At 43.0% G+C, this 13822-nt stretch overlaps 1 protein-coding gene across 1 annotated transcript in view; it reads right to left on the bottom strand.

The window, feature by feature from the left end:
* slc6a8 (solute carrier family 6 member 8) overlaps positions 1–13822 on the bottom strand; it is a 32075-nt gene that overhangs the window by 2676 nt on the left and 15577 nt on the right. The window contains exons 3-12 of the mRNA XM_073470825.1: positions 13123–13390; positions 10560–10689; positions 5471–5605; positions 5258–5361; positions 4491–4615; positions 2386–2498; positions 1762–1899; positions 1377–1479; positions 744–844; positions 72–242 (exon numbers count right to left, since the gene is read on the bottom strand). Of these exons, the coding sequence (XP_073326926.1) occupies positions 72–242; positions 744–844; positions 1377–1479; positions 1762–1899; positions 2386–2498; positions 4491–4615; positions 5258–5361; positions 5471–5605; positions 10560–10689; positions 13123–13390 (1388 nt within the window). The remainder of the gene's footprint in view (positions 1–71; positions 243–743; positions 845–1376; positions 1480–1761; positions 1900–2385; positions 2499–4490; positions 4616–5257; positions 5362–5470; positions 5606–10559; positions 10690–13122; positions 13391–13822) is intronic.

Raw genomic sequence — 13822 nt, 5'->3', positions numbered from 1 at the left:
ATAAAGCGGTCAAGAAAATGAGATGAGAGAGATGAGATGAGAAAAAGTTAAGTACAAAAGTGAGTGCTGACCTCTTTGAAGGTCCCCTTGGCTCTGAAGAGTTTGTAGAGGAGGCTGACGGGGATGCAGAGCATGGAGGACAGAGCCAGACACCAGCCGATCACCTCGCCCCACCACGGGTACACGTACACGTTGTTGTAGGTCAGCGGCTTGTAGTTCACCAGGTGGAACAGGAAGATGGCCTGCAGGGAGGAGGAGGAGGAGGAGACGGGACTGAACCACTTCAACTGGCTTCTTTCAACATTAATATCATTATCATCAGTAATATTCTCTTTATTGTGAAAATCAGCAGTTTCCCCACTAACGCCTTTTATTTTGGTAAATAACGCAGCTATGGTTCTGGAAGTCATCAGGAGTGTGAAAACTACGTGGAGCAACAGAACATGTTATTTTTCATGTCATATGTCTGAATATTGTTATTACAAGTGTTTTTTCTCTCTTCTTTGTTCCTGTCATTATTATTATCATTATTTTGTTTATTATTGACTGTGACGGACATCTTGGAGGTGGAGGGCTGAGCGTGTTTGATGCTGCTTGTGTTGGAGGAGTTAATAAATATATTGTTTAAACAAACTAAAGGTTGTGTTGTGAAGCTAATGCTAATGCCAGCTGACAGTCTGTGATGAGCTCAGACAGCTGTGTGTGTGTGTGTGTGTGTGCATGTGTGTGTTGTTCAGTCTTACTATGCAGACACATGGAGTTATAAAGGACCAGCACCACTTCATCCAGGGGAAAGGCCTGTAGCCAATCATACGAGCCACATCATCCATGAAGCGGTCAGCACCTGCAAATAATAAATAATACTGGGGGTTGTCAATAAAATACTGAGTCATCAATAAACTACTGACTTGTCAATTAAGTACTGAATCGTCGATAAACAAACTGATCATCATCATTGATCCTCTGACACGCAACACTTAAATGAGGCTGAATGATAAGAAGCAGCAGCCTCACAGCAGCTTCACTGACACGTCTCATTAAAGCAGTTTGATTCTGAACTAAACTAAAGTCACGTTTCCTCGGCCGAGTTCATCAGAAGACACAGTGTGAGAAACGTTTCTGACTCGTTACACTGAGAAGTTATCACGAAACACTGAAACACTGAAACACTGAAACACGCCTCAGCTGTGACAAACTGAAGTTCATCCGTCTGAACTTTAACCTTCTTTACTGTAACATCATGTACCTCAACTATTCACACACCTATTTAAAGATCACACACTCACATACTTCACTGTGGCACCGCATACACACACTCTGCCATGAAACACTACACTATGTGTGTGTGTGCGTGTGTGTGTGTGTGTGTTGCCTACCGTAGACCCAGGCAACTACTATGCATTCCCAGAATGCCTGCCACAACAGAGTCATTCCACTGGCCGAGTAGTAGTCAAACAGCTGGAAGACGTACATCCCTCCCTGCAGAGAGAGGGCAGCGTGAGAGGAGCACGCACACACACACACACACACACACACACACACACACACACACACACACACACACACACACACATCACACACACACACACAAACACACACACTCCTCACACACACACAAACACACACCCACACACACTCATCACACACCCACACACACACACACACACACTCCTCACACACACACACACACACACACACACACACACTCCTCACACACACACACACACACACACACACACACACACAGTGTCAGTGACTGACCTGTGTCACCATGGAGAGGTCGATGATGAAGCACAACAAACAGCAGATCAACACAGAGATTTCCCTTTTGTAGCGATGATGGTTCTTCCCGGGAATCAGATCCAGAATTCCAGTTACGAAACCCTCGACCCCGACAAACTGACACACACACACACACACACACACACAGACACACACACACACACACAGAGACAGAGAGAGAGAGAGAGAGAGAGAGAGAGAGAAAAACAATTAGTCACAACTTAAAATATAATATTATTGATCCTCAGGAAGAGATTGAGGCTAATAAGGAAGAATAACAACGATCATTACTGTTATAATGCAGTAAAAATATAAAATAAGTTCATTTTTGGGGAGATGACATTTCAAAGACTTTATACATTAATACACTTATTATATATAATATATAAGAACTGCAATATTATATAAATATGTATGTGAAAATAATGAGTCCAGTAGTGACATTACTGATGGTACATCAGGACAGTTTTCAGGTACTTGAACTTCACTTGAGTGTTAAAATAATAAAGTTAAGTAAAGACGAGCCATCAGCTGATGATGGTGATCAGGTGATCAGCTGATGAAGGTGATGAAGGTGATATTATATTTATATTTGTGGCTCACCTGACTGTCCAGGCCCAGCAGCAGCAGCATGAAGAAGAAGAGCGCCGCCCACAGAGGAGCCACCGGCATGAGACTCACCGCCTTCGGATACGCAATGAAGGCCAGACCTGGACCTGAAACACACACACACACACACACACACACACACACACACACACACACACACAGGTCATGTTTCAGTCTGACGTGACGTGACGTGACGTGAGGTGACGTGCTCCTGAGCAAACAGCCAGAACGTTTCTGCCTGAAGGAAACACTGTGTGGACACTGAGGGAACTACGGAAGCCCTGAGAGGCAAATGGAAACTACATTTCATGAATGAAGACAGATTATTCATTTGTTTGGGATCATAGAGAATTATAAAAATTATAGACTTTAAAATTCACCAAAAAAGAAAAAGAAAGAAAAGAAAAAGGAAAAGAAAAGAAGAAAAAAAGAAAAGAAAGAAAGAAAGAAAGAAAGAAAAGGAGAAAACAAACAAACAAAGCTGATGGTGGAGACACGTTTGTTTTGATTGACAGGTGTCTCATCCAATGAGCTTCAAATCTAATGAACCTGACATGTTTACTGTCAACAGTTAAAGGTGCATTACACACATTTACAGCAGGACTGAGTTCACTGTGTGTCAGAGCCTCGTGAAACAAAGATGAGTCACATGTCATGAGGTGGAAGAGCCGCTTCAATAATCCTTCAGTTAATACTGCACGCACGCACGCACGCACACACACACACACACACACACACACACGGCGATGCTGACACTCAGACGTGTCAGACAGGATTCACAGTAAATTGGATTTGCTTTTGTCCTTTTTGCAGAGAGATTAAAATAAAAAGATTTGCGTCGTCATGCTGAAGCTGCCGCACATCGAACCTCCGTCATGTCCTCATCAGTCGCAGCGGCACGGAGGCTGTTTTATTAAAAAACACTGAGCTAAGCATCCGAGCGCTTCAGCAGAGGATCCCTGCAGGCTTCAGAGTAAAACATAACCATCAATGAAATATTAAAAACCTTCCGTCTGTGTGAATGAAGGAGAGAAACATGAAGCGACAGTCAGAGAGCTGCAGCCTGCTGCTCACACACTCACTATAACTGTGATGTCACGTCATGAGCTGATATTAATACACAAACAGCTGGCTGAAGACCGAACACAGACACCTGCACGCCTGGTGTGCAGAGTATCATGATGTCACGGTGAAGTTAACCTCTGACCTCGTGGACCTGCTGACCTGCACGCATTTTAACATCACAGTCCACAAACAGCTGCGACCTGCTGTCAGTCGGAGCAGCTGTGCAGCAGAACTCAAGAGGCGGCAACTCGCCAGCAAGACTGCTGAAAACCTGGAGGAGGAGAGGAGTCGACCAATCATAGGGCCGGATTCCTTTCCTCGTGCCTTCACCTGCCCACAGAACAAATAACAAGCGGGGATGATTCATGAGATGCATGATGTCATCTCATAAATCAAGGCTTCTGATTGGCTAACTGACAGCAGCCGACTGAGCACGATTTAATCCGTCTGGTTCTCCTGATTCACTCCGGCTGCGTTTCACCAACATACGATTGTTCTTTAACCGGACTGAGGTGTGTGTAGGAGAGAGCTCCTCCCCCTAATGTTTGTTACTGTAAGACATGATTTTTTTTTACAATTACATATTTTTGAGTGTTTTGTTGCTACTCTAAAAATAACAATTCGTTGTATTTAAAATATAAATAAACTTGTCATTTGTAATTATTTCTGAATGAAAAAGAACTGATTGGATGTTTGATGTGTGGCTGGAGACACTGACACTGTTGGTGCTACTCAAAGACTTTCCTCCAGGCTGAAGTCTGAAAACGTCATAACTTCATCATTTTGTTTGACTTCTTAAGTTTAAAAAATTGTGTTTGGTGAGGTCACAGAGACTTTGACCTCTGACCTTTGGCCACCAAATTCTAATCAGCTCATCCTCGAGTCATCGTGGACGTTTGTACCAAACGAAAAGAAATTCCTTCGAGGCGTTCTCGAGATGTCACGTTCACAAGAACTGACGGACGACCTGAAAACACAAAGCCTCCGGTCACCGAGTCGGTCTCAGTTTGAGCCGGTGTGTGTTTGGTTCTTACCCGACTCAGCGACCTGTGAGATGTCGACTCCCTGCTCAGCAGCCATGAAGCCCAGAATAGAAAACACCACGAAACCAGCAAAGAAACTGGTTCCACTGTTAATCAGAGCCAAGATGAAGGCGTCTCTGTGGGACAGAGAGAGAGAGAGAGAGAGAGAGGCATGAATTCATCTGATCAACAAGTTAAAGACCTTCATCATGACTGGATCACAGTTTAAATGAGCTGGAAGACGTCTGAGTCAGAATCAGCCCAATGTGAAGGTATTTTCTGTTTGCTGAGTGAATCTGGTCAAACTCTCCGTCACACCGCAGAGAAACGTCAATCATCTCCATGAACGTTCATGTTTCTGTCCTCTGCTTCCTGTGTCGGAGTCTGACATAAAATGACCTCATGGTGCATTCAGGTGCAGCTCGTAAACTCAATAATCTCGACCCAAATAGCCACGAAGGTTTCTTTTATTCCTCTTTTAAATTACATAGACTTACATCTGTCATTACTCTCTTGTTCTTTCACCACCACATTTTTATTAATCAGATACTAAATAATAAGAATATCTGATTCATTTATACAAAGGAAGGTTTTTAAAAAACCCTATGAAAACAATCTCATCAAGAAACTGCATCATGTTCTCAAACAACAGGTCCTGATAACACCTCTGATCGTCCTCACGTTGTTTAACTGCAGAGTCATTGAATCATTAAATATTAACGACGAAATGTGACGTACGTGTGTGTGTGTGTGTGTGTGTGTGTGTGTGTGTGTCGTACTTGTAGCAGTCGTTGTTGAAGCGGTTGTAGCTGCCCAGAGCGGTCAGAGCTCCCAGCCCGATGGCGTACGAGAAGAAGATCTGAGTGCCGGCGTCAATCCACACCTGAGAAGAGGTCAGAGGTCAGAGGTCAGAGGTGTGTGATGCGTTCAAGGCATCTTTTCATATGCACACGGGTAAGTTTGCTTGAGAGACAAAAGTCAGGACATGTTACCTGAGCCTCCCCCAGTTTGGACCAGTCAGGTTTGATGTAGTACATGATGCCCTCGTAGGCTCCAGGAAGTGTGACTCCTCTGACCAGCAGGATGATGAGGACCACGTAGGGGAAGGTCGCCGTGAAGTACACAATCTGAAACGCACACAGGAGTGTAACTAAGTACATTTACTCAATTACTGGTTAGGAGGTCAGTACTGTACTTTTTACTCCACTACATCTGTGACAGCTTTAGTTACTGGTTAGTTTGCAGGATCATTGATTAAAATCAAGTGATAAATTAAAATATATTGTTATTTATTATTAAATCAAACGCAGCATCGAGCCACAGGGACCTCATGGTGCGTTCAAGTGCACCTCATAAAAATGTAAATGACAGCTGTCAGGAGATTTGTGACACCTTCCACGGCAGGAAGTAGCTGTCATGATTTTATTTTGTAGATTATATCCTTGTGTGTCATGTTTACTTTCCACTTCCTGTCTTTGTCTGTGTCCACTGAAGCCTGTTTTTCTTTTACTCTGCTTCCTCCTCAGTTTTGTATTTCTCTTCAGGTTTTTCCTTCCTTTGGTATTTAGGATTTTGGATTTTGGATATCATCTTCATGAAACTCGCCTCTCGTCACGTCTTCCTGCTTGGCGTCGACAGCAGCTGTGACTGGCTTCGTCTTCACCAGCTGCAGTGTTAGTGACGCTCAGTCCAGTTAGATGATATTTAGTTTCATACTTAAAGTATATTTTAATAAGATTTTAAATGCAGGATTTTACTTGTAACACTGAATGAATGTACGTGTCTACGTGTTCACGCCTCCCGCTCTCTGCCTCTGTACACAGCTGTAGTGTTGCCTGTTGAAAGCTGTTGCACAACGTTGAATATTGGCTAATTAATGCAAATCAGGGGCATCCGGTGATCCTGAACAAAGGTCAAGAACGATAAACTTCAGGAATATATTAAAACTAAACATTGTTTGTTGGTCCGGTTTGAAATCCCGGAGCAGCAGCCAACGAGTATTGTTTGTCCAATCAGCTGCCGCCAGTGAAAGACGCCTCTTCGGACACCACGTTCCCATAAAACACACATGGACACGTTTGTTTACAGTTTAAATGGAGCAGAAAGTTTGCAGCTGATGTTGAAGCCTCGCTGTTTCTATTCAAATGTTAACAGACTGTAAATGTGAGATAATAAGTGGTCGACTAAACCTGCAGCCATCGACCATCAGAGGGGAACATGAAAAGCACAGCGGCCTGGTCCTTTAACAGTCTGTGAGAATCAGAGAGAGAAAACAAATAAAACCTGATCTGAGGAAACACAAAGAGACGTGACCTGCTGAGACTGTAACACACACCCAAACACCCACACACACACGCACACACACACACACACACACACACACACACAGAGTTTCAGCATCATGGAGAGCGTTCTGCTCCAGGTGGAGTCGAGTTTGAGTCAAATCACAGCGGACGACATGTTTCTACAATGATCCCACAAACCCTGAAGGCAACACACACCCACACACACACCCACACACACACACACACACACACACACACACGCACGCACACACACACACACACAGAGTTTCAGCATCATGGAGAGCGTTCTGCTCCAGGTGGAGTCGAGTTTCAGTCAAATCACAGCGGACGACATTTTTCTACAGTGATCCAACACACCCTGAAGGCAACACACACACCCTGAAGGTAACACACACACCCTGAAGGTAACACACACACACACACACACACACTCAAAACTTTTGATATTGTACTCAAATCTTTTAAAAAGATATTTTTAATGTTGACTCAAACTTTATTTATTCTTTTTATCTGATTTGATGTAAAGACGTCTCCAGCGTGTGAACGTGAAGAGAGCCGCCCTCTCTCTCTCCACTGTGTCTCAGCCTCTCTCGCCCCGCTCAGCTTTCAGCCTCCTGCTGATGATCAACAATAAAAACTGTTTCTGTTGGTACTGAGAGCCGTGTGAGCGCTGCTGGATCACACACACACACACACACACACACACACACACACACACACACACACACACACACACACACACACACACACACACACACACACACACAGGTCAAAATAATACCATACTATAACAATAATCAACAGAAAACTGAAAACTGAACCTAAAGAAACGTGAAGTTTTGACTCATCTGAAGTTGATTCTGCTGATCGGGTCGAGATGTTGTTGTTGTGATCGTTTACATTAAAAACTTTCTGTATTTTTATCTAAATGTTGATTTAATAACCTGTTGATCTGAACACTGACGGCTCAAACACTATTTATTCTGTAACTTATATTATTGATCTGTTGTGATTGAAGTGATAATTTATAAAGAAGACGTCTCACTCTGTTGGAACTACAGACGGCCTCGGTCCAGTGTGAAGACTTTCACTTTGTTCAGCCGTTCATTAACGTGAACGTTAATCAGTGACGCTCAGCGAGGTCGTCACCGACGTGATGCAACAATTCAGAGCTGATGATAATAAAACAGCGGTTACCAACCCGTTCATACGCTACAGAGGACAGATATGAAGCCGCGCTCACGACCCCATTTTAATGTTTTCATTTCATTTCTTTGTCTTTTTGAGATATGACAGAAATTCAACATGGTGGAGGGAAGACGCACAGAGTGAGTTACATCCTCTCCTCCTCAGAGAAACCATGTTTCTGACAATAAAAGTATTTAACATTTATACTGAATCACTTTTTATACAGTTTGAAACTCCTTCAAAATAAAATATAGTAAAGTTTGTGATTTAATAGTGAATGCGTGGAAGGTGAAAGAGAGCAGAGCCGACCCGGTACACACAACTCAGTTCAGTTCAGTCAGGATCGGATCTGACGCTCAGACTCATCAGGACGAGTCTGTGAATAAAGTTTGTTCTAACATCCATAAATACCTGAGAGTACACACAGAGTACACACAGAGTACACACAGTACACACAGAGTACACACAGTACACACAGAGTACACACAGTACACACAGAGTACACACAGAGTACACACAGTACACACAGAGTACACACAGTACACACAGAGTACACACAGAGTACACACAGAGTACACACAGTACACACAGAGTACACACAGTACACACAGAGTACACACAGAGTACACACAGAGTACACACAGTACACACAGAGTACACACAGTACACACAGAGTACACTCAGTACACACAGAGTACACACAGAGTACACACAGTACACGCAGAGTACACACAGAGTACACACAGTACACACAGAGTACACACAGAGTACACACAGTACACACAGAGTACACACAGAGTACACACAGACTACACACAGAGTACACACAGTACACACACAGTACACACAGTACACACACAGTACATACAGTACACACAGAGTACACACAGTACACACACAGTACACACAGAGTACACACACAGTACACACAGTACACACACAGTACACACAGAATACACAGAGTACACACAGCACACACACAGTACACACACAGTACACACAGAGTACACACACAGAGTACACACAGTACACACACAGTACACACAGAGTACACACAGTACACACACAGTACACACAGTACACACAGAGTACACACAGAGTACACACAGAGTACACACAGTACACACAGAGTACACACAGTACACACACAGTACACACACAGTACACACAGTACACACACAGTACACACAGAATACACAGAGAACACACAGTACACACACAGTACATACACAGTATACACAGTACACACAGTACACACACAGTACACACAGTACACACACAGTACACACACAGTACACACAGAGTACACACAGTACACACACAGTACATACACAGTATACACAGTACACACAGTACACACACAGTACACACAGTACACACACAGTACACACACAGTACACACAGTACACACACAGTACACAGAGTACACAGTATGGGTATTTCTCCTCTCAGTCACGTCCCACTGCAGTCGAGCTGCCCTCTCGCAGGGAGCCAATCACAGTCTGCCACCTCACAGCCCCCACTGTCCCTCCTTACCCCACCCCCCTTTGTTGTAGTCATGGCAACGGTTAGCCTACCACGTGACAGCAGTGTGTACGAGTGTCATCATCATCACGAGCCAGCGAACACACACACACACACACACACACACACAGACACAGACACAGACACACAGACACACACACACACACACACACACACACACACACACACACAGACACACACACACACACACACACGCAGACACACACGCACACACACACACAGACACACACACACAGTCTCAGTTGGAGGTTGTAGTTTTAAAGGAACAGTTCCACATCCGTTTCTTTTGAACTTAAAAAGCACTTCTCAGTTTTTGCACCGATGATGTCACCACCGTCAGAGTGAAACTCTCCTTCTTGTTGTCTGACCTCGATTCGGGTCAGAGCCGAGCGAGCAGGAACATGTAGAGGAGAGACTCCAGGACCAATGGCCTCGGGTCATGACCTGAGTCAGGTGACCTCTGACCTTCAGCAGCGTTATGTAACGGACCGTAATGAACACGGCTGTTAGCTCGAGTACTCGCCTTAAAGTACCTGATGTTTAATGTACTCGAGTATCAGAAGTATCAGTAAAAGTAACTGATCCATATATTTACATGTATGTTTAAACTATATTATACTGAGTCCACTGACTTTCATTTATGAACTCATTATACTTTATTTATATTGAAAGTTATTTTGTATTTAATTCCCATGAAATTATATTTTATTTAAAAAGTAAATATATTCAATTATTAATCATATTTAATGATATCCAGCCCTCACACAGGTTATTAATATAGATATGACAAATATTCGTATTTCACTTGTGGACTGAAGTTTGCGTCAGCGATCACCTGAGGTTGTTTTATATTCCTCATTATTAATAATTAGCACCAGACCTGTTTGAAGCTGTGATAAGAGATGATAATAAGTAAACTATAAAACACCAAGTGACAGATAACAGTCAGTACAAGGTGTGTGTGTGTGTGTGTGTGTGTGTGTGTGTGAGTGTGAGTGTGAGTGTGAGTGTGTGTGTGTGTGAGTGTGTGTGTGTGTGTTACCTTCCCAGTGGATTTGACTCCCTTCCAGACGCAGAAGTAAACCATCACCCAGACGGCCATCAGACACAACATGAGCTCCCAGTTAAACTGTCCCACGTCCTCCAGACCAGAGGAGATGTTAACCTTGTTCCTGCACAGAGGGAGGCCGAGAGACGAGACGAGACGGAGTCAGAGTCCGTTCGTCTACAACAGTTTACAGTCACGCTGTGAGACATGAATACATTTGATCATTTGTTAATGTTTTCTGACACAAACTCAATTTAAAGACAGAATATTTGACGATCTCCAGCTGCAGCTTCACTCATGTTTGTGTGAAACATCGACTTCAGGGAGTAAAAGAAATCTGACAGACATCATCAGCTGATATTCTCATATAATTAGAATATAATAAACACTTATTTTGCAATGATCCAGAAAATGTGGTCATCTTTTTTGATTCCTTTTCAAAAAAAATGCACAAAATGCTAAAAATATGTAAAGATTACATTCTCATGTTATCGGCTGTTTATTAAATACAACTTAATCTTCCCAGCATGCATTGTTTACAGTTTACTCTCCTGAAACTTTTCTTTTTTTATAGTTTAATGAAACTAATTAATGAACACATTTAATATAAGCCATGTTTGTTTGACAACAGTGAAAACTTTACACACCATGATGAGTTACAGCTGTTCAACAGACGACAGAACAAAAACAGCCTCTGTTCTGCTTTTCAGCTCCTTAAAGGAAACTGTGACCTCTTTAGTTTCTTCCTTTCCTTCAGTGTTTTAAAAGGTCAAAGTTAAAAAGGTCAAAGTGTGCACCAACAGAAGCTCGTCTTTCCCACAGAAAACACAGCTCCTAAACGCCTCGTTCTGTGACTTTGTGACATCACACAACGTCACCATGTCACACATCTACAATTTATATCCAGCCGCTCATTCGGCACGTAAGAACTGATTTAACACAGCTGCTCTGCTGCTGTTAGCGGTGCTGGCTCAGGCGTGTGTGAGCCGACCAATCAGAGCAGACTGAGGCTGTTTATCTTCTCTTCTTCTTCTCTGTAGATTAAACACACAAACTGCTGACAGGCAACAAAGTATCGCTGACGGAAATGACTCCTCATCAATGTTCAGGATAAAACGACGATAACACCAGAGATAATACTTTCATAATGATATCATTTATTAATCTGCATGTTTATGGTTTGAACTATAAAAGAAATAATTCACCTACACTCTCTCACACTCACCTGTCCTCACCTGTCCTCACCTGTCCTGTCCTGACCTCCTCTCCTCAGAGACCTGACGCCAAATTCAAACCCTAACGAGCTCTGTCACCTAACGACCATTTTCACCTCATTAACTGCTCATCGCTGCCACGACGACCCGGCTTCATGCAGCAGGAGGAAATTATGACTGACTGTGACGGGCTGAGCCACCTGTCAATCAAAGCCAACACGACCCAAAGGTCACAGTAGGAACAAACGACCCGGTGACTGTGACTCAGTTTGTGTCCAGTTTGATGAAGTGTGTCTGATGATGAGTTAACGAGGCGATGAAGCTCGTCTGAGTTCAGTCACAGAGAAACTTGAGTTCAGACGGGTGGATTTTTCTGATTATAATGAAAATATGTGTCAAAATATTTTCTGTCTTCACATTCAGTGAGTTTATGTTGTCGACTTGTTGGACTCAGCAGTGAACTGGCTGCTTTATAAACTACAGGCTGTCAGACGATCACCTCTGAGCTACAGAGCTGCTAGCAGGCTAGCTGGTTAGCATGCTAACTTCAGTAGACATCAGCTCTTGTTGATTTATCATGTCACTGAACACCTGTTTTACATTTTGAATTCAGGCCTCTGCTGTTTTCTGATGAACGTTGCAGACCTCAGATTTGATGATGTTTCCTGTCCTCCAAAACTTTTGTTAAGCATGTGGATCGGCGTTAGCTTCACCATCTTGTACCTGTGCAGGTGAGCTAAGGTAAGGCTCTGCAACAGTGCTTCTTTTGTTTCCTGAGCTGAGATGAAGCGTTTGTGTTGTTTGAGTTTTGAGACTTTTTGCGTGAAGAGAAGCGCGGTGTGCAACACATTTTTAACTATTTGGACCTACTTGTTCATTCGGCAAACGTTACACATGAAGACATTTCTGTCTTTGTGTATCTGTAAAATCTGTAAATGGTCACTCAGAAGCATGTTGAGACGAATCAACACCAGGTGTGAACCGACGGATCGAAGCTGTCCACTTATGATCGGATCACTCAGGAAGAGTGATGAAACCAAACATTAACAATCTCTCTCTTTATGTGTTATACAATATTATATAGCTTATTTATCTTTCTGGATGTTAGTTATTCTAATGACCCACAAAGCTCAGATCATAACTGGACCCTGCTTCATGAGTCCTACTTTGGTCAAAACCAGCTGAGCTCATGAGAATATCCCAAAAGATCTGACCTCAAACCAGCTGATTCAGCTGAACCCAACATGTCTGATCTTAGTCGACCCGTTCACCACAACCCAAAGACAAATCATCCAACAGTCCTCAGGCTGAACCCAACATGACCCGCCCGGATCAGAACTCACTCCCAGAACTCGATGATGGGCGACCGTGCGTTGGCCAGCTCGGCGCAGGTCATGTTGCCGACGATGGTGGTGTTGGCGAGGCTGCCGTTGTTGCAGTCCTGGTGACGGAAGATCTCGATGCAGTTGGGCGTGTTCCACTCGTTGTCGCAGGTGGACCAGGGGAGGGTGGCGTTGAAGGATTTGATCAGGTAGTAGAAGCCCCAGGCCAACACCATGATGTAGTAGGTGTTACAGAAAAACACAATCACCATGGAGGCGTAGCCCAGACCTGAGGAGGAGGAGCAGAACCCAGCGTGAGACCAGGAGGAAGAAAAACATCTGGAAACTCTCCTCCAAACTAAAACTGAGTCGTCACCTCGGAGACATCACACCGCAGAAGAGTACAAAGAAATTACAACAGCAAATTATAACTTTTATGGTTTTAATGTTTATATTTATGTTTATTTATTTCTGTTTTATCACAGTCCTACGTTCTTATTCTCTTTATTTACACCTAACTGTTGTTCTTATTAATCTTATGTTATATTTTATAAACGTTTTGCAATATTTTCTATTTCGATCATTGTTTTTATTTCTTGTTTTTATCTTTTATTCTTTTATCTTTTCATTTTTTTTATATTTTATTGCAGTTGATAACAACCATTTGTAAAACACTTTGAATTGCATTTTGATTTGTTTGAAAGGTGCCATAAAGATAAAG

Source organism: Pagrus major, chromosome 7, assembly GCF_040436345.1.
Source record: "Pagrus major chromosome 7, Pma_NU_1.0".
NCBI classification, from domain to species: domain Eukaryota; kingdom Metazoa; phylum Chordata; class Actinopteri; order Spariformes; family Sparidae; genus Pagrus; species Pagrus major.
Note: the sequence above shows the minus strand (reverse complement) of the source record. Positions and strands in the feature narration are given on the sequence as shown.